Source organism: Haemaphysalis longicornis, unplaced genomic scaffold, assembly GCF_048455015.1.
Source record: "Haemaphysalis longicornis isolate Haplotype H1 unplaced genomic scaffold, Haemaphysalis longicornis Haplotype H1 scaffold_4, whole genome shotgun sequence".
NCBI classification, from domain to species: Eukaryota; Metazoa; Arthropoda; class Arachnida; order Ixodida; family Ixodidae; genus Haemaphysalis; species Haemaphysalis longicornis.
The window spans coordinates 121,852,603-121,876,950 of record NW_027526361.1 but is presented as its reverse complement, the minus strand read 5'-3'; the positions used below and the strand labels follow the sequence as shown (position 1 = coordinate 121,876,950).

Here is a 24,348-nt window from a genome sequence, read left to right as displayed (position 1 = left end):
GATGCGACGCCAATGGAACCCCGTTCAGCGTCGCATCACACCAGGGTTCCCGCGAGGGGAGTTGGGCGTAATTTTTATCGCTACGAGATAATACAGCCATCATTGCCCAAGTCCGTGGCCAAAGTGGAGGAAGGGAGTGTAAAGGGAGGATAGCGCCGACGAGTTTGGAATCGCCTGCAGCTCGCTCACCATCTTGGAAAGCAAGGATCCCATCAGTTCTCAATGGCGCACGTGCGCAAAACAAAAGAGTGATGGCTGGGGCCTTTCTGGATGTCAACAAAGCTGTGCTCACTTAGTTTTTTAAACAGTATTGGTGCAGCGAGGTACCACTATGTCTGGCATTGTTCGTAAACAGAAGAAGCTGCGCTTCGCTTGCATGATCGGACATATTCGGTGCCAAGGGCCAGGGCGAAAAATGTGCAGAGAAGGTGAACCCACCGATGTTTTGGATGCGTTTGACACGATCTCGCCGCTCGTAGGCGCGCACGACAACTAGCAATGAACCACTTGTACAGTGAGAGCTGAACTGTGACGTTGGCTGCAAGGTAAGGCTCACGAAGTAATATACCCGACTTTAGGAAGTAAATTTTTGGTTTGTGGCCGATTTTCAGGTCGTTTATGTTTCATTGTCACGGCAGCGAAATTCCCGCAAAAGCGAATTTTCTGGCTTTCCCCCGCGGTTTCGTTATTGCGGGGTTCGGTCCACGAGCGTGTCCTATGAGTGAAACGAAGCCCGAAGCCCCTTTATGCTGATTGGCCTCTACGAAGCATCACTACAATTAGAAGAGCATGCATTTTCATGAAATTCGCGAATGAAGTGCCGACAATCTCTCACTTTAAGAATCATGGCTGCTCTAAAACGCGACTTCTGAATATTCAAAAGAAAACTTTATTGTGTGTCTCCCCTTCGGGATCAAAGGCTGTTCGCGGATCTAGGCAAAATAAACCAAAGCAGTTACCCTCAACGTGAAAGCTATCCAAGTGAGCAGAAGTGATTCTTCAAAAGTGCTGTGGCGCTCTCTCCTGAATAGTTTCAGCATCAGCCTGGCGTTCATAACTGAAATAGGCAAGAGAGGGCTCCAAAATACCTGAAAAGTCCCACAGAGACACACCGGATTGAGTTTCAAATATTTGGGCTAATTAATGCGCGAATTTATGTTTATCGGGTTGAACAATATTGTGTATTTGTGGCCTATAAACGGCAGCCTCCGTTTCAGCAAAGCCGCGTAAACATCGCCCCCAACAATTTGCATATGGGTCAACTGTACCTCGGTGGTGCAATGGATGACATTAGCTTCGTAACGCAAGAGACCCGTGTTCGACCCCTACCTATTTTTGGGTGCGGGACGCTGTGACTACGGTGGCTAGATACCGTGATCTTAAGAGAACTACGATGGCAAGGTCGGCCCCCTCAGTGCTCGGTATGGCAGGGTAAACCACTCCAAAAAATGGAATACGCAATTTTGGGGCAGAAAAAATGGCCGCGTATCTGCTCCTTTCGTTGCAAGTGCCAACGAACGACGGTAGTCGACTGGCGCCTATGTCAATTAAATGCCTCCCTTGTCTTTCCAGCTCACCTCTGATGTTGTTCCTTTCCCGTCTCGTTCCTCCCAAGGTAAAGTTCGCTCAAGTCATTTTAAAGTGACCGCGTTCCACTGCTCCAAACCGGGTACCGCGGTGCCAGCGCTGCCCAACGGCGGACACGCGCGTGAGTCGAGGCAACCTTCTACAACGTTTATAGAACCAGGTTGCCCTACTCCACGAGCGTTCCAAGCGCAACGGGGAACCTATCTAGTGGAACCTTTCGTCGTTGTTGCAGGTTTGATTGTTCAAATGACGCCAGGTAGCGCGGGCAACAGCAGGCGACGGTTTTCTGCACTCGATGCAAAAACCACGCACCCATGAATTTTCCATTGAGGAACAATGCAAATTTCCCTCGTGTATTGATTTGCTGCCTTATTCTTGCGTAATGTCTTGATCTTGTTCAACTATGTTGACAAGTATGAACATCAACACCAGACTTACGCGTTTTAGGGAAGTTTTCTCTAAGAAAAACAAGGAGACGGAAAACCCGTGGTTGCTTCTTCTCCCCTTGCGCGTTCCTTTTATCTTGCGCTGTGCGCAGCTAGAGATACACAAACGGTTGTTTTGTTTGGTGGTGTCTACCTACACGAAATGCCAGGCTATGGAACGTCTAATGTCCGAGAGGTACCCAAGAAACAACAGCAATCGTAGCAGAATGGCTGTGTTTAATTTTTCACTTGGTATATTTTATTCCACTTCCTATTTTATTTCTCGTCTACACATTCTCAAATATAAGATGGTCATCGACTAAAAGAAACGTGCACGTAGCATAAACCAATAAACCAACCCATTTGTAGTATTTATATAATGAAGGTTCTTCCGTCAAACATCACGATCAGATCTTCCTCATTATATAGAAGAGTTCATGTCCCTTAAGTTTTGTTGTGTTCAGCATAGGCTTCCACGAAGCTGGGATTGCTCACAATGTGCCACTCCTTCGGCTTTGATGTGTCCTCTTCTCGGTGCTCGCATGGTTTTTGTAATTGCAGCAAGCGAAGCCTGCAAAGTGAAAAGACATTTTTACCTTCTTCTGTGATGATGGGTAAATAAAAAAAAGTTTCTTATAAATTGTTCCTCGTTCTTATCCAGTAATTTTCTGGAAATACTGCTACTTTCTTAATATTTGAGAGCTGCGAATCAACACAGTTGTTTAGTATTACAGTCTAAGCGCTATGCCCCTCGATTCTTTTTATTTTCGTAAGTGCCTTCTTTGATTCAAGATTCCGTTTGCCCAGGAAAGGTTTTCCGACACCACGAGAAGACGATAACAAATTTCAATCACCGATTTTACCTAAGGGTTTTTTAAGGACAGGCGCAAATGGTAAATCACGTCAGGTTTGCTTAAAAGACTTGGCATTCTTAAAAATAGTTTTTTTGACATTCACTGTTGGCGATAATAATCACCGCACACGTGCTGTGGCACGTGGGTTGAAAGCCATCAAAAAAGTACATGTGTATTATCTCCGTAGACGACTTCTAGGTCGCACAGATAGACTAAGGGATCGAGACTTCTGCAGCCAATTGTTCAAGCACTAATAGCTCCCTCTAGCAGGCAAACAGACGAAATATGGTTTGGAATATTTGATGTTCCGAACAACAACAGAATAAGAATACGCAAAACTGGCATGTAAGGATCAGCATAAAAACATTTTTTGGCTCACTGAACAGGAAAATAAGAGATACGCTAGGTGCGTGCTAGCTTTTGCGAGGAATAATATTTGGTTATCTTACAAGTTATAGTCGGTGCATTTTGTAGGGTAGCCATATTCGAAGCATTTGGCATTCAAGATATCGAAAAATATAGTTCCCACGGCGAGTGAGGTTGTGCTGCTGTCATTCAGGAGGCAATTGAAGAACTGTGTATCGTCTGCGCAGTCAGTCCTGCAACTCGCCGAAGAACAATTAATGCATTGCTTTAGGAAATGCTCAGTTTTACTTAAAAAATGGTAGAACGCCTAAAACATAGTGCGTATAACAAAACTGACAAAAAATGTCTAAATGTGCTAGTAGTGACTAGCTGTCAGTGCCTGCTCTGCGCTATCTGGAACAAGGACTGTTGTTTGTCTACTGGAAGGCAGCTGCTCTTTTCAAAAAATAATTCAGCTGAATTGCCAGCCATAAAGCTGGCAAGTCTACAAACTATCGGTTTTTTAGGAATCACAGTAGCTATCCATCGTGTATATGAACCAGCGCATAAACCGCGGAAACCGACGTTGCCTAACACGACAACCTTCTTGAACCTATGCCCAGGCATAAAATCAAAGCGGAAAGCAGAAGAAATTCCGCCTTCCAAGCGAACGTTATTTGTGAACTTCATAGATTTAGTTTATTATCTTGCTGTCTGAAATTTGACAAAAGCCATCAAAAAAGCTAACACGAACTACATGAACATGGATAAATTTGCACACGTACGTCACAGAGTGGCCTCGAGATTTTCAAGGAAGCATTGAAACATTTTAATGACGTTTCGAATTTTGCATAGCGGGCGAGATTACCTTTACTGCCGCCACATTGTTGCTCCGGTTTCTTTCTTACTTCTCTAGTTCTCCCTTTGTCACTCAGGGCCATTACCCAACACTGCTATTTTTGTAAGGAATCTTGGTCGCTGTAATTTGTTGGACAACATGCGCACACGACGTCACACGCAAAGAGCAAGCCAGTGGAGTATTATCGTCTCAGTATGCCTATAACTGCCCACTTCCCGGCACAGCCCATTGCACCACATTGCACATTCTCTGGACTGTACTGGAAAACATCTTCGTAGCAGTATTTTGCAGGTTTGGGAGGTACTGCAAAATAGTCTTGTGCCGTAATACTACAGTGCCCGGCAGATTTCCTAAGATGTATCACCATCTCAGACCCGGCAGTGTATAACCGTGCTAACGCCCAGCAGTGTACATCCGCGCTAACTTTCAAAATGGCGTCCATGAATGAAGATGTGCGATGCGAGCACAAACGCGAAAGGCTACAAGCGGAACACCTCCAGCGCCGAATGCAAGGGGCGAGTAAGGTGTGGTTGGGAAAATCGTCAACGTGTCGGCGGACGTGGGAACATGGTTACGACCATTCTTCACGGCGAATCCGACGCGCGTCCACCATGAAAATCTTCAAGTTATACGGTCAGAGTGCAAACGCAAGTGTAAATCTTAGCGTTACATCGATTCTCCTCAATGTGTGGGATGTTCCATTTGTTATTCCGTACAACAACGGCGGTGAAGGTAAAGCGTAATTAACGGCTCGTCAAGGTGTCTTTTATCTTCTCTCCCTCTTGATCCCGTCTGTCTTGCTGTTGCTTACAAGAGGCTTGTATAATTCGCAAGCTGCTGTTCGTTCTATCCAGTAATGTAAACGACTTTGTGTCGGCAGCACGTTAGCCTCATCTGCATTCTGTGTAGTTTAGTCGTAGGCCGTCGATAGGCTTCGAGTCAGAAAAATGAAAACAGTGGTTTGTGGTAGGTTTCCAAGAGAAGCTTGCGAACGGGGATGTAGTCATCACGTTTCTCGCATGACCAGACAACTTTTAGATGCGAAGCAGCTTATGGTGGCGCCTGTTCTCTCCGCAGTTGTGTGGGCGCCGTTGTGCGGCGTCCACACCCACACTGCGCATGCCTGGCCAGGCACCACTGATGATCATTGTGGCAGGATGCCCCTTGGAATTGGCCAACCAAAGAATCCTTCACGAGATAGCTTCGCGTTCAACCACCGTCGTCATCTCCCCGTAGGAGAACCTCCTCCCGCAATGCCGCAATGAATGCCACGGGCAACGCCAGCGTCAACGCAAGTGTCAGCGCCGTGGACAGCGCCTCGCAGAAGAGGGCACAACAAGAAGAACAAGAAGAAGAATGAGCAGCACCTCCTCCTTCTGTGATCGTCCACCCGGAACACGAAGACGCCGACCTCATCCCGAGCCAAGACTTGGTGCGCCTGATCAAACACGCGATTCCGTGCACGGCCGTGCGTAAGCGCCCGGACATCATGGACCGGGACGAATTCTACAACTTGATGAGGATGACAAACGCAGAACTACATGAGCTACTGCGCGAGATCATCCACCAGCAGACGACGCCGTCAGCACCTCCGTTACGGGTCTTCTTCACCGGACCGGCCGGTTGCGGCAAGACGTTCGTCCTCCGGCTTGCCATGGACCTCTACAACCGGTACAGCAATACCGGCAACAACACCGCCTACAACGCGTTCGTCATCTGCGCGAGCACCTGAAAGGCGGCTGTGGCAGTGGGAGGACCGACGGTGCACGCGGCTTTCAAGCTCTCTCGGAAGACCACCGGCCCCAACAAGGACGGAGGCCTGAGAGCCAGCGAGTGCAATGCCTTCCGCGTGGCCTTCTGCAACGTGGAATGCGTGATCATAGACGCGGTGAGCATGATGTCTGCGGACATCCTAAACGCAGTCGACTTGAGTCGACCGCATGGCTGCTTCGAGTACTACTTAGGGTTCCCCTACGGAAAGATGGTGAAATTTTTTAGTTTCTTTACTAAGCGTTTCCACATTCTGTTTCAGTGAGTACTCGAAAGGCATAAGCGATGGCAGCACAAATGATGACCACATAGGTGATGGCAGCGCAGAACGGTACTGGGACCGTAGGACGGCCGGTCGGCTGTAATCTTCGTGTGCCTGTTGTTTTTGTACACGGCTAGTACTGCGCTTCATAAATTCACCCCATTACGTTTTCTGAATGCATTGCGTTAAGAGGCCACCCGCAGACGATCTCCTGCTTTGAAGACGCAATGTTGAACAGTGGCTGGAAATGACCTGCCATGTTTGTTATTGAACCTCCATGGCACGCCTCCAGGCTAACTACCCGTTTAAGTTGTCTTGAAAGTTTGTGTTGTGATCTATGTGATAGCTTTGAGTTTGGGCTCATCCGGTACACGTCCCAACGACGCGCCTCAAGTATTTCTGCGAGGATCAACTCACATTTTTTATCGATCTGCATAGCACGGGTGCACCAAATCAGCTCCGCAGTGCGTTGGAGACAGTCACTGTGCTTCTGTTATGGAAATACTCATCAGGATGTCGCCCTTTTCGCAAGCGACTCGTTTGAACCCACGTAGGATGTCACTAACACGCGGCTGAAGTTGTTCAAGAGATCAAAACAAGCCTAGTGGTAGCTGACTGAAGCAGAAACTACCTAATGGAGCTGTACGGGTTCCTTCCTTCTCTCCATGAGCGGGTTCTAACAGAAGCCCGAGGGTGCTTCGATTTTCTAAAACCATGCGGCCCGTCTAAACGTGCTGTGGGTGCGCTTTATTGCTCAAATTAGATGCCTCTTGCGGTGTGCGGAGTTTACAGGCCTTGATGGCTTGACTAGAACGATCCTTGGTAGGCAGCTTACAAAGGGCTGCGTGACCGGCGTTATCACAGCGACTTCGCGGGTTGGTTACAGCTCTGCCATTATTTTTTTTGGTTTGTTTGTTTGAAGAAAAGTAGGGATGCGTCTCCTGAATGCGTAAGACGAAGCGGCGTTGCACATGGTTTCAGCTCAATGGTTTCAGCTTCAGTCATATTGGCGCTTTCAGAGCCACTAAAAGATGCCGGGGAAACCTCCTCCCCCGTTCGTTACCAAAACAGTGTTAATAGACAGTAAAGAAATAACGTTGGCGAGGGACGGCTTGTCAAGTGGGGCAGTGTACAGGCGAGGCAAGACGTACACATTATCCCCGTTTTCTGAAGCTATTGGCTTCATTAGGGTCTACCTAGCCCTAAGTCACGGAAATTCGTTCCATCTGAAACCTGAACCTTCTGGTGTGTGGGGTTTTTAATGATGCGCTCGTATAGTACCGGACATTATCTCTGTGATATAACAGCCTCGTACGTTTTCATGTCGATATGGAAGACCGGGGTTTGTTACTCGGCGAGAAGAGAGACGTTCTACTTGGACAAACACAAATCGCTTTCAGGCACAGGAATCCAGACACGCGTTCGATATTTCGCACAACATGTGTTGACCCGCAAAAGGTCGAAACTTTAAGCAATCGTTGAAATTATTTATTTTATTAGCCGTTTTATAATGCTGTTCAATACAGCGACGCACTACAAAGAGCGCCGTAAACATCTCGGCAATCTCCGGGCAGTAAGAACGCCACTTCTCTCATTTTCAAAACCAATAACAAGAACAAATGCTATGTACATCTTGCAGTCATTGTCCCTCCCCCGTGATTTCATTCGCAATGTCAGATATACGGCAACATTTTTCGTAATGAACATACATACTGGAGATGCGTACAGGCCATCCTGCCTCCCAACCTTCTAGCCAAAAGCTCTCTGCCTTGATATTGCATATTTATATTCAAAGGGGGCGGCCATTCCGAACGTGTACGGGCCGCCCCCTTGTCCCGGTTGGCTGCCCACATCGCAGGACATTTTGCCCCACCGCCAAGCCTGCCACCTTCAGAGGACTCCAGAACACCTCTGCCTGTGATAACGCATAATACGTCGTTACGCAAAATTTCATCTCTAACATAGGGTTTATTCGCTCAGCCTCTCTTACTGCGAGTTTTTGGCGCTGTTGGTACAACGATTTCGTCTGCAGGACATATCTCCGCAATGGCGGCATAAGGTGTGGATGTGAAAGCCTGTTGCTTATACTGTTCTTATTGTGTCTTTTCATTCTATACATTATTATGACTTAGAGCCTTCGCAATACGGTCCTCGTACACCTTTGTTCGGTATTAGGCTGACATCTATGTTGTTGAGCTTAACGACGTCAAGCTACGAGTACAGCGTGACCACCATCAACCTCAAAACGACAGCTAGGCCTTACGCCAATCCGGCGCTACACACGCCCGCATCCTTTGCAGCGCTGCGCAACTAACAGTTTTATGCGGGCTCCTGAACGACGGCGATACCGCTGAGAAGCCATCTTACCTAGAGAATACCAAAAACGTTTGGGTCGGACTGGTTTCGCGCTCACAACTAAACTCACATTGAGAATATCATGGGATTTCTAAGCCCATGCTCCTTGCCAAAGGCAGGTATGCTGTCATTAGAATGGTCGTGGTCGCGACAACACATATCAGTGCCCCGGGCTTTTCCCAAGTCATCGTAGTCTTTGGCCACGTCCCCTGCTCCACACCATTTGGTTCCTGCGTTGGGTAATGAAGGAGTTTGTAATAGTTGCAAGAAAGAAGGATACGATTCAGGCAGATGAATAAACAAAGTTAGAGGTTCGACATCATCGATACAGCAGCAGAAATGTGCGCAGTTTTGTATAGAAAGTAACCAACAGCGTTTTCATGTCATTGTTACAAAAATATATACTTGCGTAAAGCGTAACAAACCATAAAGCAAAAAAAAAACGTTTTCTAAGATAAAATAGCAATCTTTGTGAAGCCATACAGGAGCACTGAGCCTAATTTAAGGAATTTCAGCCCTCCCGCTTGGCAATGTCAACATGGATAAATATGTTATCAAGCAAAGCTATAGGTGTGTTATTCTATGCTAGCCTCTAAGTTGGAAGATGACAGAAATGTAGAGCGATCACCACCACTATTGCACCGTCATATTGCTCAAAGGTGGATTTCCTCTGCCGCCGAATGCACATAGTTCTTGTGACGTCATAAAGAGTTCGCGAAAAAGTACGTTGCGAATGCAGCTACTTTAGTGATTCCCCATACACTGAATGCAACTTTTGAATGTCGACGTTAAAATAGTGTCTCCGGTATAAAATTGCGCCAAGCTTCTATTTTGTGCTCATGGCTTATATTGGGTGTTGGTTTTACTGTTAGTTGGAACAAAATATTTCGCACAAAATTAAAAACATCACAAAACAAGGGACATAAACAACAATGCCTAACATGCAACTGCAACCTCTGGTTTGAGAAGGTTCGATGCTAGTAAACGCATCAACATCTTTCATCCGAAATGGTAACAATAGATTCAGAAATCTGCTTCTGGTCAAATATAATAAAGAAAGGAAAATGTTTACAGTTGTAGCATCATAATGCCCCGTCTTCTACACAGAAAGAATTTTGTTTCTCTGTGTATAAGAACGTAGTTTTACTAATTTTAACACTAATGTTTACCAGCATAATAGAAAACAAACGACTTGGGTCTCTTAACGTATGAAAACAAACGCAGCTTTCTTTCAAGACGCAAAACTGTAGTAATTTTGCGAATAAAATATGAAGCGACATTGAAAATAACGATGTAACGTAAAAAAAGCGCCTACCTCTATGACATAAATTTATTTAAATTAATTGGATAGGTATAAGAAATTTTCATTCGCACGTTCATTTAGCACTAAATTTATCGCTACATTCAATACTTCTGCAGGCCTCCATCACGCCGTACTCACTGTATCACAGAGTTGTATGTTTGATTTATTTTCCCAACTGCAGTTTAAGGAGATGTATACAGAAAACTTGTGGTGCAGCTCGACGCAATAAGCAGATTTGCAGGCTCTGTCTACGGTGTGTTTATTACATGGTCTACAGCTTTTCTGTGTTAAAGAACAAATTTGTATTCTGTTGCTTCTGTCTGGTCATGTGCCTGGTGTATCTTTGAGTCAAACGACTCAGAAGTTTTCCTGGTCTGCCTGCAATATGTTAAGCAGAAATTATATCTAATCAATAGCGCAGCTGCAATTGATGTCAGCAGTGGTTGATATCGGAAATTCCGAGCGCACCTCCTTATCGCCAAGCGCGAATACGTGCAGTCAGAATATACCTAAAATCTCGTCAATCAAAGACCGAGAGTTGGCCGCCTCAGTGTATATAAAGTAAAGTAAAAAGTAATCAAAGTAAAAAAACAATACGCCTCAAATGTGTACAAATCGGGCATGGTCATCTATTTATTGCATGTAAACGCCCCTGATTACAGTACGCCCTTTGTCCATAAGAGCAACCGCCGTAAATTGTTGCCTTGACAAGGGAGCTTTCCCGAAGGCTTTTTCTTGAATTTTTGAGAACTTCGTAAGAGACGGGCGGCATTCAACGCGCCCATCACAGTCGCTGCAGAGGACTGCACGGATGCTTCGTCCTCCATCACAGGTCGTCACATGTGGCGACAGCTTCTTTCTTGCCCACCTTCAAAAGGAAGCTGCGAGACCTTTTCGGCCTGCTGAACTATCAAACACAGTTTGGGCCCAAGTGTGCCAACTGCTGAAGCTTTAACTTAGTCTGCTGGCCACCAAGGAAGGACGTACAGCGCCCCTCTGTTGGAGCGAGCGAGCAGCGGCTCCCCTTGTCGCGTTCCATGATGCAATGTACTCGTTTTGTTGCACACTGTGTTTTTAATTGCAAGGAGGTCTTTGTGAAAACCCAGTGGCGAGATATGAGATCAATGCGGCTTCTTCCTTCAATGGTGCGTAATTTTTGAAGCGCTGGTTTTAGAACAACTCCGCATTAAGCTCCACAGCTGCTACAGAAAATAGCCTTTATTTGTTTCTCGCTACAACCCTACCATTATGTACCCGAACATCGCCAGTGCTTTGCATCCGCTGAATGAGACTGGTTCAATTAATACTTTTAGCTGCAAAATACTGGAAGCAGAAGTACAGACAAGAGAAATACTCCTGCTGTTCACTTTACCAGCATGAAATCTTGCCCTGCAGTATTGCCCGGAAATATAAGTGAAAGTGCGCAGTTATTTTCAAATGAAACCTTTCGGGAAATTTTCGCAAACACAGTTGTCTTTCGTATACCAGGCACTCGCCTTAATGTGCACACAGTTATTAGAGATACCACAGCAGCCTTCTTATATATGCCATGAAATTTCAGGTCTTGTGCTCAATCATGCCTGTAAATGTTATTGCCTCGTTCTCTCTTACGCTGCCACAGCCGCCGCTTGCATTGCACGAACCGGCACGATTGGTTCATAATAAAAGCATCCCCTTAGTTGTTCTTCCTCTACTTGATTCACGTGCACATGTAGCGTGATTCAGAAAGTATATCATTAAGAAGCTCAACTCAATTGATGGCAGGTGATTTTTCGCCGTTGTACTCTGGTTGGGCCAGGAGAACAAACCCAAGGCGCAATAATTTAGAGCGTATTTTGAGAACCATTTAATGTGATAAGCCACGTTTTGAAGCAGTATATTTTCATCAGTATTTCACTTTTCCTAATTCTCCATTCTTCACGCTCAGTGCAAGATCTGTCTGTGCTATGGTAAACGAATCAAATAAAGCTTAAGTCGCATAGCAATTGAGCATAGGAAACTGAAGCAATGGCAGATTTTGTGTAAACTTGTATTCATGCATCAGTCTGATCCGCATTCTTCATTTTAATTGCTAACTACCAATGTTGCTTAGATGCACTGAATTGACTTCGCCAGAGTAGCTTTGCGTATCATGTGCCATTTTTATCATATCACTAACAGAGTCTGTAGAATCCCCCAAATTGCCCGGACTAATTTAAAAAGAAAAACAGTAAAATGCACAACCACCCGTGGAATAACACTAGCTAAATCCAGCAAACTTCGCAACGCATCATCTAAATTTCTCTGCATATTGTTTACCGCATAATTGTTTACAGTATAATCACAATACTTGTTTACATTTTTCATGCTGAAGAAAAAGCAACTCTTGTAATTATGCAGCTGGAGTGTCAGGTAAAGTAACAGTATTTTGTTTCAAGCCGCCTGTCACCTTTATTTAATTATGTTGCATGCGGAAGAATATTAGAATATTAAATATTCCCGTGAAAGAGTTGTTACCGGTATTGCGTAGTATTTGAATCTTCTATGGCACCTTCACGTGTAAGATTTAGGAGAACTCGCAACTTTTCAGAATCCAATCCAATACATACGTCTCAACGTCAGAAGAAAATACTTGCAAAACATTAGGTCTTTGGCTAGTTTCTACTGCAGTAGTAAACATGTCCATACATTCACCAAGGGTCAGCGTTGTGCGAAATTGGGGTATTTAAAATTCACCTCTGGGGGTTAGATATGTATAGCTGAGATCATTTAAGCATTTCTTTGGTTTTTATGTGAATTATGTATATCAGGGGGGCCGTTAGATATATGGGGATTTTATCCGGTGCTTCCAGAAAAACTTCGTCTAGGAGCGTTTCTTTGGATTCTTTTCATCTCCAGATAATCTGCTGCCGGCGGTGTTCATATTCGTACAACATACACAGTTCGAAGTAAGTTTTAATTTTCTCCTTTATTTGCCTCAGGATTATCCGACACCATGTTTTAATTTTTTTAATGAAATGTAACGTTATTGTAACGACAAGGTCCAATGTTCGAAGTGGAACTGGGAAGCGTTCCTTTCGAAATAAAGGAACTCGTAACGGGAACTCGTTTCAAAAATTGGGAAGGAACGATAAACGATATTTCGTTCCTGTTTTAGACGAACGTGTACAACCCTGGTTTGCGGTCGGTGTCTAGGCAAAACTTTACCCCGAAGACGTAGTGGTAGAACTTCTCACATGCCCAAACAACAGCCAGTCCTGCCTTTTCGTTCAGAGCGTATCGAAGTTCTGTTTCAGTAAGTATACGTGACGCATAGACGATAACCGTGAAGTGGCCGTTCTCTTGCTTTCCGCTCACGATGGCACCGAACCTTGTTCGACCTGTCGTTACTGTACACGGCTGGAACTGGGTATTGACAGCCGTTTCTTCCATTTACCGAATGCATTCTCTTGTGTGGCCTCCGAGACGAATTCCGATTTTGAAGACAGCATACTGGACAGTGGCTGCAGAAGCTCGGTCATCCTCGGTACGAAAAACACCACGGTATGTAGTCATGCCCAGCAGCCACTGAAGTTCAGTCTTGGAGGTTGGATTTGGAATTTCTGTGATGGTTAGAGTGTGCGCTCATCAGCTTGAACATGGTTGTTCTTGACGACGTTCCCCAAGTGCGAGGCATTCCCGGCCCCAAGCTAACATTTTACCTTCTTGAGCATCACACTGGCACGTAGAATCCGCTCGAGAGTACTTCGGAGTCACTGATAGTAATCCTGCTTGATAGAACCCCAGATAAGGATGTCGTCTATGTGACTGGCGACCCACCGAAGCCTTCTAGAAAGTCACTCATCCGTCTTTGGATGTAATCGGGCGCAGAGACAACGCCGAATAGTAGAAGATTGAAGCAGAACAACTAAAGGGCGTTGTAAATGAGGTGATTAATTTGCTTCTCTGAGACAAGTCAGCGCGATGTGCCGAAAAACTGAGGTTGCGCTGGTTTTTTTGGGAACCATAGGGCTCTTAGAAACAATCCAAGGGTGTGCTCAACAGCCGGGATCGGATGCAACTCGCGACGGACTTGTTTAGTTCTGTGTAGTCTACACAAAGCCGGTGTGCCCCTACGGCTTAAATACGACGACTTGGCGCGCACCATGCTATGGGCTGCGTAACAGGAGTAATAACGCCAATTTCCTGCACTCGTTCAAGATATGCCCTGTTGATACTCGTCGTGGAAACTTCCGGTCAAAGGGAGATGCGGCTTGCTGTTAAACGATGTCATGATGCTTTTCTAGTATTCCTTCCGTTCCTTCAGAAAAGCCACTACTCTTACCTTCTGCCAAGAAGTTCGAAGGTACCCCTAAAGCCATATTTTGGGGTATAAATACTGACGTGTTTCAACAATGGCTGTGTGCAAGTTTTGCATCATGGTGTATGTGATATTCTCTGTATCTGGAGTTGAAGACCTACAAGTGCTCGCAGCTATCCTAAGCTTACGATGTTAAAATATGGTGTTGTAAGACGTGGTTGAGTTATCATTATCACGTGAAGACTTCTCTTGGCTGTATGGGTTCTGGTTCATAAAAGTCTCCGTGTGGGGTGCAGAACTGAAAACGTGTCGGAAGTGTTGTGCAGGTGTGTTATCCTGGTCTTCAACTCTGTACCCTGTTGTGCTGACCAGGGCCAGGCTATGCTTCTGGTGTCCCGTAAGTTTCCGTACTCGTGTCCCTTCTGTGTGTATGCCTGTGTATGAGTGTATGGATGTCAGCAAGAATCGCGAACACTCTCTTTTTATCTCAAGGCGCACAAGCTTGCCCAGAGCCTTTGCGTTTGAAACCAATTTCGAGACGAAATTTTCAAATTTCGCTTATTATTCCCCTTGGCTCATGAAAATTCCTGGAATATATTTCATTTTAGGTCACATTAGTTCATTTTGAACCGGTTTTATTCATTATATATTTATTTTTGGATCATCGTTTGACGTTTCGATTTACCGTGATAACATCGGACGACGACGACCGAAGACTCCGACAGCCGGAGCCCCTCAGGTGCTTCGCCCCTAAACAAAAAAGGAACACCCTCGCTGGAATTCGAACCCCCGACTTCGATTCAGTGGGCTCGAGGCTTTAGGCCACTGCGCCACTGAATACTGGGGACTGCATGGAAATAACCTGTATGCTACCTTGATAGCAATCCGTTGTGGCCCGTTATTATTTTCTTACTGATTTCAAGGGTTCCTGAATGTTTAACTGAAGATTTTTTGAATAACAGTTGCGTAATACCGTTTCATAAGCTCCCCCGTACCTCATCTCCATGAACAGCACTCTTTCGGCTGCGACTGCGGTTTCATCCTGGGGTAATACTGCTCGCCGTGCTTTTGTTTTACACTTGGCGCTAAAATCGTTCGTCCATATTGATTTCTTGTTACCTAATAAACCTTCCGTCACTCCTCTTCTGCTCTTAACTTAGCTTATATTTTCGACAAGCGTTGCTGGTAGCTCACGAATATGCAGTTTGAAACGCCGGGAAGTGTATTGTCGCTAAAAGGAACTGCCGAAGCGTCTTAAGCCTAAACAAGGTACGCATTAGCGGTAGTATTTAGCTGTATGAACATCATGGACCGTATTATGTTTATTACAGTCGAGGACGTAACAGAACAGAACCGAATTCATTAAAGCCCGAATGTTGTCGGGGCGCAGTTTCCGCTTCTCAATAATTCCTAATGACCGTTCGGCTGATCGATACTATCCGCGCCTTCGGTCAGCTAGCCAGTCACACCACGCAGACTTTCTATCGGCCGATGTGTCTGTGTTACTGTCGCCGTCGTGTGACAAGGCCGTCTGCCAGCTCTGAAGTCGGCGTCGCCGTCGTGTCGTCGTCGTGTAGGCTTAGCCGACGCGCCTTAACAACAAGCATGCTAATAGAGTAAAAAAGTTAAATATTATGCGAACACGATAGCGTTAAGCGCGCTGCAGAATTCACTAATTAACCAAACGCGCCATCGCGACCCGCCGACGCTCAGCAGACAACGCTTCTCTTCGCGTGATGGGCGACAAGAAGCCGCCCAATTGCGAGATTTCTCCATCGTGACGCATGTGGGAGAATCGATGACGAACTAGACGGAAGATGGCGGAGCCCAAAGACACACAGGAAAGGATGTGAACGCTGCAACAAACATTGTAACGAAAGTGTGAGCTTTCACCTGCACGTGGAAATGTTAAAATTGGCACAGATGACGTTGACCACCCAACCTAACGATTGGCCTAGTTCACTTAGTGTGCTCAAAACGCCTTTCAGGACCCCTTTAAGTGGCTGCTCCTGCGGTTTCTTCTCTTCTTTCGCCGTCGGTGCCGTAGTAACCGAGAGAACGACGATGACTTTGAAGAGCCAGGAGGGAAGCGGATGAGAAAAGTATGGGAAAAGCGGTAGAGGAGGGCGGTATGCCACGTCCGCGCGAGACATGCTTGGCGGTGGCGACAGGCTGGGTGATGACGCCAAAGTACCGCGTGCCGTCGTGGGCTCACGAATGACGCAAACCCTTCCTCAGCCGCAGCATCTGTGCGCCATCGCAGAGAAGACTTCAGTTCGCGCTGCCATATGGAAAAAAATATATCAGAGGACACTCGGGCTAATCGCTACCGAATATGGTCACGTGAACGCCTAACCTTTGATCCTTCCGGCAGTTGGTGCGAGTGTTAAAAAAGTCTATTTGAAAATAGGTTAACACACAATATTATACTTTTAACATTTTGTTAGTTATTAGACTACACACTTCTATTTCTGAAACAAGTTGAATATTTGTGAATGTACAATTTTGTGGCTCCTTTATGCACGATATGAAGGCAAGCCTGGCCAAGCCGCAAGGGCAAGCCGCCATTTGGCTCTTTCGGCAGCGCTTACAAGGTTTACATGTGCGTTTCTGCAGCCTCGTACTAACTTCTCTTGTGGAAAAAGAAACGCCTAGTACTTTCTTTGCGACAACGGTTTTGCATCCTGAACGAAAGGTGAGACTTTTTTAAAGTGCTAGTGTGGCGTATCATTTTTACGTTTCCTCGTACTTCAAACGCTTCGAGCACTGCGTAGCCTCAGTGAAATTGACATAGCTGGTTCTGCGCCTTTAAGATAAGAGCTTAGGAAACGCCCCGGAATCGTGTAAGAGACGATTTTTTTTGCCGGACGTAATGATATTTTAGGCAGGTTGTTCTGTTTGATGAAGCGCTGAGCGATGTCAGCTGTATGCGCCCGTCGTCGCACGTAGCGCTCACGTGCCGCAAACGACGGCGGTGCTTTGCGGAAGTGGGCGGCCGGCCGGCCGGTGCCTATAGGCGAAGCAGGCGTTGGGCGCTGCGGCTGCACTGAAGTTACGTGAGCCGCACGCTGCGTTGTATTATAATAGCTAACCATTGCTAGCTGGGCCAACTGTTACTGCTATTATTTATTATGGCCGTGATGCACTGCAAAGCCGTCCGTGCGAACGTACGTGACGAAGTAGCCGTATCTGCATTATTTGGCTGATCTGGACACAAACAGCATCCGTACACTCATTATAAAGTTTTACACGTGCCTGCATACCACGCGACCACTCGCCGACGCCTAAAACGCGCGCACGTCTCTTCGCTTGGGCTCGTCAAGTGCGGTGAAAACGCGTGTTTAGTAGGCAGATAACAGCTTTGCTCAAGGCGGGGTGAGTATGCATGAAATTGCAACCTTGAAATTTCGTCTTCGTTCTAGATTGTATATCAAGTCTGGTATCGCATGCATTGGATTGAACTGTTTCACACTTGCCGTTTTTTTAGGCGTTTGCTTTTTTTCCTCTAGTCATATTTTGACTAGTTTCATAAAGCATGTATTACGCATATTGCACCTGTGTGTGTGTTCTTGTCATGTTTTTCAGTCCGTGGCCTCTCGGGGTCATCAGTACGCGCTCACTGCTGCTTGCCACGGTGCCCACACAGCGGCCAAATATACCTTCGCCAGGTGCCCGGTCTCGGGATGCGTTTTTTTCGCGGGTCCGTGGGGCAACGGGTTCGTTTGGGGTTTGTATTACGTTCATTTCACTCTCGCTGTTGGTACTGATTTCCCAATAAAGACAAAAGGATTAAGGATATGTAAGCAGCATTATAATTTTTGTTATACCAAACAAAAGCTGAATTGCATTAATTATGTGCCTAACCAGTATTGCGCACTTACAAAGACGCATATTTTTAGTGTTGCTAATAGCGCGACCGCACGATTGCTGAATAGAATAAGAGAACTTCTTGTGTTGTAAATAGGTGGCATACGCTGGAGGCAGCACTTGAGTACTAGTTGCAGTGAAATTTAACAACTGTTCGCTGGTCATCTGTCATTGCAAACAGTTTGTGTGCTAACTCCCCTATCACCTGTCCAGGTCTACAGCATGGATGGCATACACTGGACGAGGTACCATGAAGACAAAGCAAACCAGCCAGCTGCATTCGTCATACCAGACATGCTATGAGCACTTCCTAGCACGGGACTTTAAGGGTTCTTCCCTCACACGACTCACAAAAAGGGTTGTGCCAATGGTTCTCCCAGAGGTATTCAGTTGTATTAATGACTCCCTGCAGTGATTTTTGCTGCCTTATTGATGCGCCTGGTGCGTACGTCAAATATATTCCATCTTGCCATTCCATCTTGAACATTGCCATTATCACCCGGAAACCGAACGCAAGTACCAGCAATCAATAACTTGGCGTGACAACTGAGAAGCCTATCGTTCACACAAGGAACAAACTGTTTTTATCTGTGACGTGCCTCACCTCGTTAAAACCACTCACAACAGCGCCAAGTCTCCAAATTCCACTCGCAAATTATTGTTGCTGCTAGAACTAATATTGTGAAACAGTACATCCACGAAAACCCTTTTACAATATGAAGACTACTAGAGTAAGAGGTCATGCTAAACGTCGTTGTTTGTCACCGTACGTGCCAGATGGAAGAGAACCATGTTGAGACCTACGTTGCAAAATGTACTAATAACGTCCTCAGCAAGGATGGCTCTCTTGCTGTGCCTGAGACGGTTGTCAGTATTTAGTGTAACCCCTCAACAGAGAACACTTAGGTCGGGGGATTTTTCCTGGGGAATTGTGTACTCGCATAGTGGTAAATAGATGCACCTGTTGTAAGTGCAGTGAACACCAACTGTGTAGTGTGGTGGTCCTTTTCCGGACTCTTTGTTTTCAGCTGAAGCACAGCTGTCATGTGTCGTCATGTGTCGTCATGAGATCACACGCAGTGCTCTCATGATGTGCCTCGTACACCAAATTGCACTAAAATTCTTGTTGTAATAGAGAAGATAAAGTGTAAATGCGATGTTGGATGCAGATATGCGGTGTAATATGCGAGCATATAGATGGCACAGACATTCTTAACCTCTGTCATAACACATGGTAGATTTCGAAACATGGCTGCTGTAAAGTGTACTCTAGTAGCATTCCTCACGTAAGATTCCTCACGCTTCCTCAAGTGTACTCTAGTAGCATTCCTCACGCCTGGTCGTAAGATGCAAAGCACAGTAATGCCAAGTTCAGTTGTGCGTTTGTGCGCTGCACTGTTGAAATTGTGCTCGTGTGCGTGTTCGAAATGGCAAAAATGTGGTACGCCGTCCCTCAAATGTCCCGTTACCTTATGGGATTCTGTAATGTGTCGTCATTGTTTCGTACACAAGAAGCATAAACAGCTTCCCCGTTTCTTATGTTAGACTGCGAGCATTGTCAGCGGAAGACGTGAATTTGTGTGCCTTTATCGAGCCTGGAATCTGTCGTTTGACTACGTACACGTACCAAAAATATCCCCGCCTGGCCCTTTGCCTTTACTGGGAAGGCAACGCTTTAGGAAGCTAACCCGGCTTCTTGGGAAATTTCTCCCTGGCAAGGAACCGATAGGAAGTTGATTTTTTTCTTAACGTTTTTACGTGTGCATGTCCACACAAATGTGATGTCTGTTCAAATACAGATATTGATTTGAAGTTTCCCAGAGGCAATAGACCTCATTGGAGTTTATCAAATGAGCAAGGCCATCAAAGCCTTTTAAATGCAGAGCATTTCTTTAACTCACGATGTCACCCGGCGTTGTCGGCGTGCCTCGGCGTCCGCAACAGCCGTTCCAGATGCGCCCTCTCCCCCACTCCTCCTCTCCCGCATCACGCTACCCTCCTCGCTCTCAACAACAGGTCCGAACCCCTCTCCCTACACTATATAAAAAATAATACTTACCGGCTCCTGGTTTCGATCCCACGACCCTGCGGCCGGAACGCAAGGTACATGGTGCTCTACCCACTGCGCCACGAAGCCGACACAGAATGGAAGGCTATGGACGCGCCTTATATCCTTGACTCATTCAAACTACGTCAAGAAGCTGCTGATACAACGCATTCACTACCTGTGGGCGGAACGCGAGGTACATGGTGCTCTTCCCACTGCGCCACAAAACGGACACAGAATGAAAGGCTACGAACGCGCCTTATATCCTTGACTCATTCAAACCACGTCAAGAAGCTGCTGATACAACGCATTCACTACCACCAACTCCCCAAACACTAAACGTTAACGCAATACACCCACCCCCTAGGTGACGCATTTACTCGAGTCCCCCTCGCGGGGAGATGGGCCCTTTTTTGGTAAGCCGGGCGCAAGTGTTTCCCTTCTTTGACATCCTAACTGGAGAAATTGTCATAGTAAAAAATGACCTGCAGAGGCTGTGGTCGTAAACACTTGCAAGTATCCCAGTGTCTAGATTTTTTATGGTTGATATTTGTGTATGAGTGCAACATATCGCCCACACTCTCAGGGTGTCGTAGATACAAGTAAAACTGTGAATGGTTGATTTTTCCGGGTTCCCTGCTTTTTCAGTTACCATGAGGATAAATCATTTGTGTGGTTGTGTGCATTTTTTTTTTCATTTATGTGCATTTGGGCATTTTTTTCATTCCTGGAAACGTGTTTTCCTTTCACTACTGTGTAAATTGTCTCTGTTGTGGTGGACAGTGAAACCTCGACATATCGAACAGCCCGCGAAATAGTTCAATATAGCTGGAATTCGATGTATAAAATCACGTAAAAATCGCGTAATAAACTGGTACAAATGAATTAATGAATGCAGTAAATACTCACTTGGAGTTCCAAAGTATTTATTCCTTTAGCTTAAAGTACTGCAGCAGGGTAGCCTGCTTCTTGTTGGCAGCGGCATGTTTAAACACGGCTTGTAGCCATCACGAAACACGTTTAAACAGGTTAAACACATTAAACAGCTTTAAACACGTTTAACACATTAAAAAGCTTTAAACACGCTTGTAGCCATCGCGAAATCAACGCACTACAGGCGAGACAGGCCAAACTTCAATCGTAGCACCGGTTGAACTACCAAGGGCGAGTCGGTGCTGCAACTGGCCAGGCAGCGGCCTCCATTCACCGGTACGTTGAAGTATCGGTACGCGGATGCGCAGAAGTCGGGAACGGCCATCGCGCAACCGCTAGCCTAGAGGGTACTGCGGGAAAGCTCGCCGCCTGTCAACAGAGCGCGAGTGGTCTGGGGTGGCGGAGTTCTATATACCCATTTCATGTCCGTCCCAGTTCGAAATAAAAAATTAGAAAGGCATATGATTTTCCGCATGGTATAGAAAGTGTTCGATATAGGCAATAATTCGATGTACCCGTGTTCGATATATCGAGGTTTGACTGTATTACCCACTGTTTATTATTATATGTGTATTGCAAAAAATGATGACAATTCGAACTTGTTCCATTTAGTGCCATGCAATAAATATTTCTTCATTTATGACGTGTCCCTTTTATGCGGGTTCACAAGATGTGAACACACGACAGAATTGAGTAACCATCTGTAAACGGTACTGTAAATTGCAATTTCAAATTAAAAAAATACTTTTTTTTCCTTTTAAAAGCATGCAGGCACCAATCCTGAGAATGATATATTCAAATAAACGCTAACCAATGCATGAAAGCGTGTGAATAGCGTACCGATGCCCGTCGCCGTGACCAGCGCTTTACAGCCATTCCAACTACCCGCTGAAATCGGTGTCCGTGAAACCGAAAGTGAAAAGTTAGTTGTTTGTCCGTCCGCTTGGTGCGCTAGTCAATTCGGCCGCAGGCCTCTATGGGAGTGTGCTCTCTTACTAGTATTTATCTTTGGCGCTGCACTCAAACTTCCAATGAGAGTGTGCCGCAATTGTCAGCAAGGTTTTAGGCTCATTATTCTGCTAAAGTAAACCCTGACCAGAACAAATATAACTTACCTGGGTATATCACAAGCGATTTAATTATAGTTTCTAATGAGTCAAGGAGAGATGTTTCAGTGGTGTTGGATGATTCATCCCCGCATTCGTCGACAACCTTATTCATTTCATCAGTTGTAACATCCGTGATGGCCGCATCAGGAACAGCTTTCAATACGATATTAATAAGGTCTCTGCAAACAAAATTGCACCCTTAAAGAAAGAATTGCGATTATACGGGAAATACGTACTATATCAACCATAAATTGCGATCTAAAGAACAAGGTCATTCTGTTTTATTTTTTTACTCTCTGTACCTTGCTTTCCCTTACAGTTAATTCTAAGGAATGAAACATGTTGCCTTATTTTTGCCTTCAGCAACGGCAAACATAAAAAGGCAACTTTATTAATACCCTGGATTAATGCTACATGGAGACCTCATAGTAAAGTTTCATGGGTATATCGGAGAGTAAAGTTTGTACTTCATAGCTGACATCAAAGAGAATGTTGTGACCACTTTTCGTCTGTTTTTTGTCTCAAGCGTTTACATTAACGTATGAGACGAAAAAGCAGACGCTTTATGAACCTGAGATGCTGCATTACAAGCTGTATGGGACGCCGTATAAGACGCTGTATGAACCTAGCCTGAAAAGAAGTGCCAGTTTTGTTAACAATATCCCGCGACAAATTTTGTTTTTGCTCAATATTTTCTGGCTCTTTGAAAAAGATATCCTTGAAACCCTTCTAAATTGAACAAATGCACTCGAAACTTAATTGTTGTTCTTTTGTGACCTTCGTATCCCTTGCAAAGTTGTTACTTACTTGTCTCCCAAAAGGTTGCAATTGAGAACTTCGCCGCTGTTTTTGTCTTCGAAAATCTCCGCAAGCATGTGGCCTCCGGAGTTGACGTCGGTGACCACACGGCGCACTGTGTTTGGCTGCAGGCTGAAGACGAACATATACAAATTTCACGGTCACACGTTTTGCACGCTGCATTTTAAGTTTTACAGCAATATTATTACGATCTGTGCTATAAAAAGGTGTGCTCTGAAAGAACAAAGTGGTTCCCAGCTCTTACAGAACATGTAATGAACTAGTCTGTTGCTAAGGTCGTTTCTGTGTTTTATTAATAAGAGCTCTAATAAGTTTCCTGCCGGGATGTTCCTCAGATTATAAGCCAATTCGACTTCTTTCATTTCGTTGCGGGTGTCTCAGTTCAACCTGGCTTTTTTGTGGGAATTCGCTGCCTCCACTCTAAGCATTAAAGCGCAGTAAATATTCTTCCGGTTGCGCAGAATGGCCGAATATATAAATAACGCGTGAAACTTTTTCTGCCATCTGAAGTGGGAAAGGAACATCCGGGTTCTGAAAAATAACTGCTACGTTTTATTTTTGCGAAAGGCATAGATGAGGTAAACCAAACCAAGGAAAATGCTACCTAAACATTTTGTTTCTAGTACACAGAGCACAATTCTCGCCTGCAGTAAATAATTATCAAGGCTAAGTAGAATTCGGCACCGTAAGGCCTCTTTGATTTACTAAGACTTAGTGCATTCATTTTACCCCATTGGTGCGTGCCAAGTAAATGTTTATGGTCTTTTTTGCTGGAAACATGCAATTTTGGTAATGCAGTGCTGAGCAGGAAGGGTACCTAAATTATAAAAGAGAATGCTAATATTTATAAGGTATATATTGCCAACCATAAGCAACTGATCGTGGATACAAGAAGAGCTCGTTTAAAAATTTACACCATCTTTCCGCGATGGGAACCATGGGGTAGATGCGACGCATCGGGGGTGAACATTCTGCGTAAATAGGATACGCAACAACAGCAATCGACACGCTGACATCGCTAACATAACGGAAACGCAACGGCAACCCCCGATGCGTCGCATCTACCCCATGGTTCTCCTCGCGGGAAGATGGTGTAAATTTTTTGTTAAAACTGCCTAGAACGCCAACCAAAAGCGCACTGAGCTCTACTTCAGGCGAAAAGTTGCACGGTTTGTCCCGCAGTGTCTCACCGACTATGTTCACAGCGTGCAGACATGTCGCCGCAATCTGCTTCGGAGTTAATCATGAGGGTAAATGAGATCGGTGATACTTTTTGCTACACAAGTTACCAGTTCGGAGAACTTGAGCCGAAGAGTAACGCAGATGGGTGTTAGTGGATTCACGGTATTAAAGCAAAGCTTTTTACCTCTACCCCCTGTTCGTGTCAACAGAAAACTCCAGCGAACAATTAAAAGAATTTACTGGCACCGCCGGGAATCGAACCTGGAACTAGTAGACTTACAAGGCGAGAGCCCGTTCTCTTACCGATTTAGCTATGAGCCCATGCGACGACGAGGAATACAGGTGGTGCACT

The 24,348-nt window shown here is 45.4% G+C and overlaps 1 protein-coding gene across 1 annotated transcript; it reads right to left on the bottom strand.

Moving 5' to 3' along the window:
* Window positions 1-2,217: 2,217 nt before the first annotated feature.
* Window positions 2,218-22,939, bottom strand: LOC144179983 (phospholipase A2-like). The gene is made up of 5 exons (XM_077708397.1): window positions 22,803-22,939; window positions 22,002-22,174; window positions 8,528-8,687; window positions 3,316-3,465; window positions 2,218-2,583 (listed from the first exon to the last, which is right to left on the bottom strand). The coding sequence occupies exons 1-5, from the start codon at window positions 22,937-22,939 to the stop codon at window positions 2,457-2,459; spliced, it is 747 nt and encodes a 248-aa protein (XP_077564523.1). The 3' UTR covers window positions 2,218-2,456.
* Between the last annotated feature and the right edge of the window lie 1,409 nt (window positions 22,940-24,348).

Excerpts from the sequence above, each read along its gene's own strand:
- LOC144179983 (XM_077708397.1), bottom strand. The coding sequence starts at position 22,939 with ATGTTCGTCTTCAGCCTGCAGCCAAACACAGTGCGCCGTGTGGTCACC. Across the intron at positions 22,175-22,802 it reads TGCAACCTTTTGGGAGACAA|AGACCTTATTAATATCGTAT; the intron begins GTAAGTAACAAC and ends TTTTGTTTGCAG. Across the intron at positions 8,688-22,001 it reads ATCGCTTGTGATATACCCAG|GAACCAAATGGTGTGGAGCA; the intron begins GTAAGTTATATT and ends TACCCAACGCAG.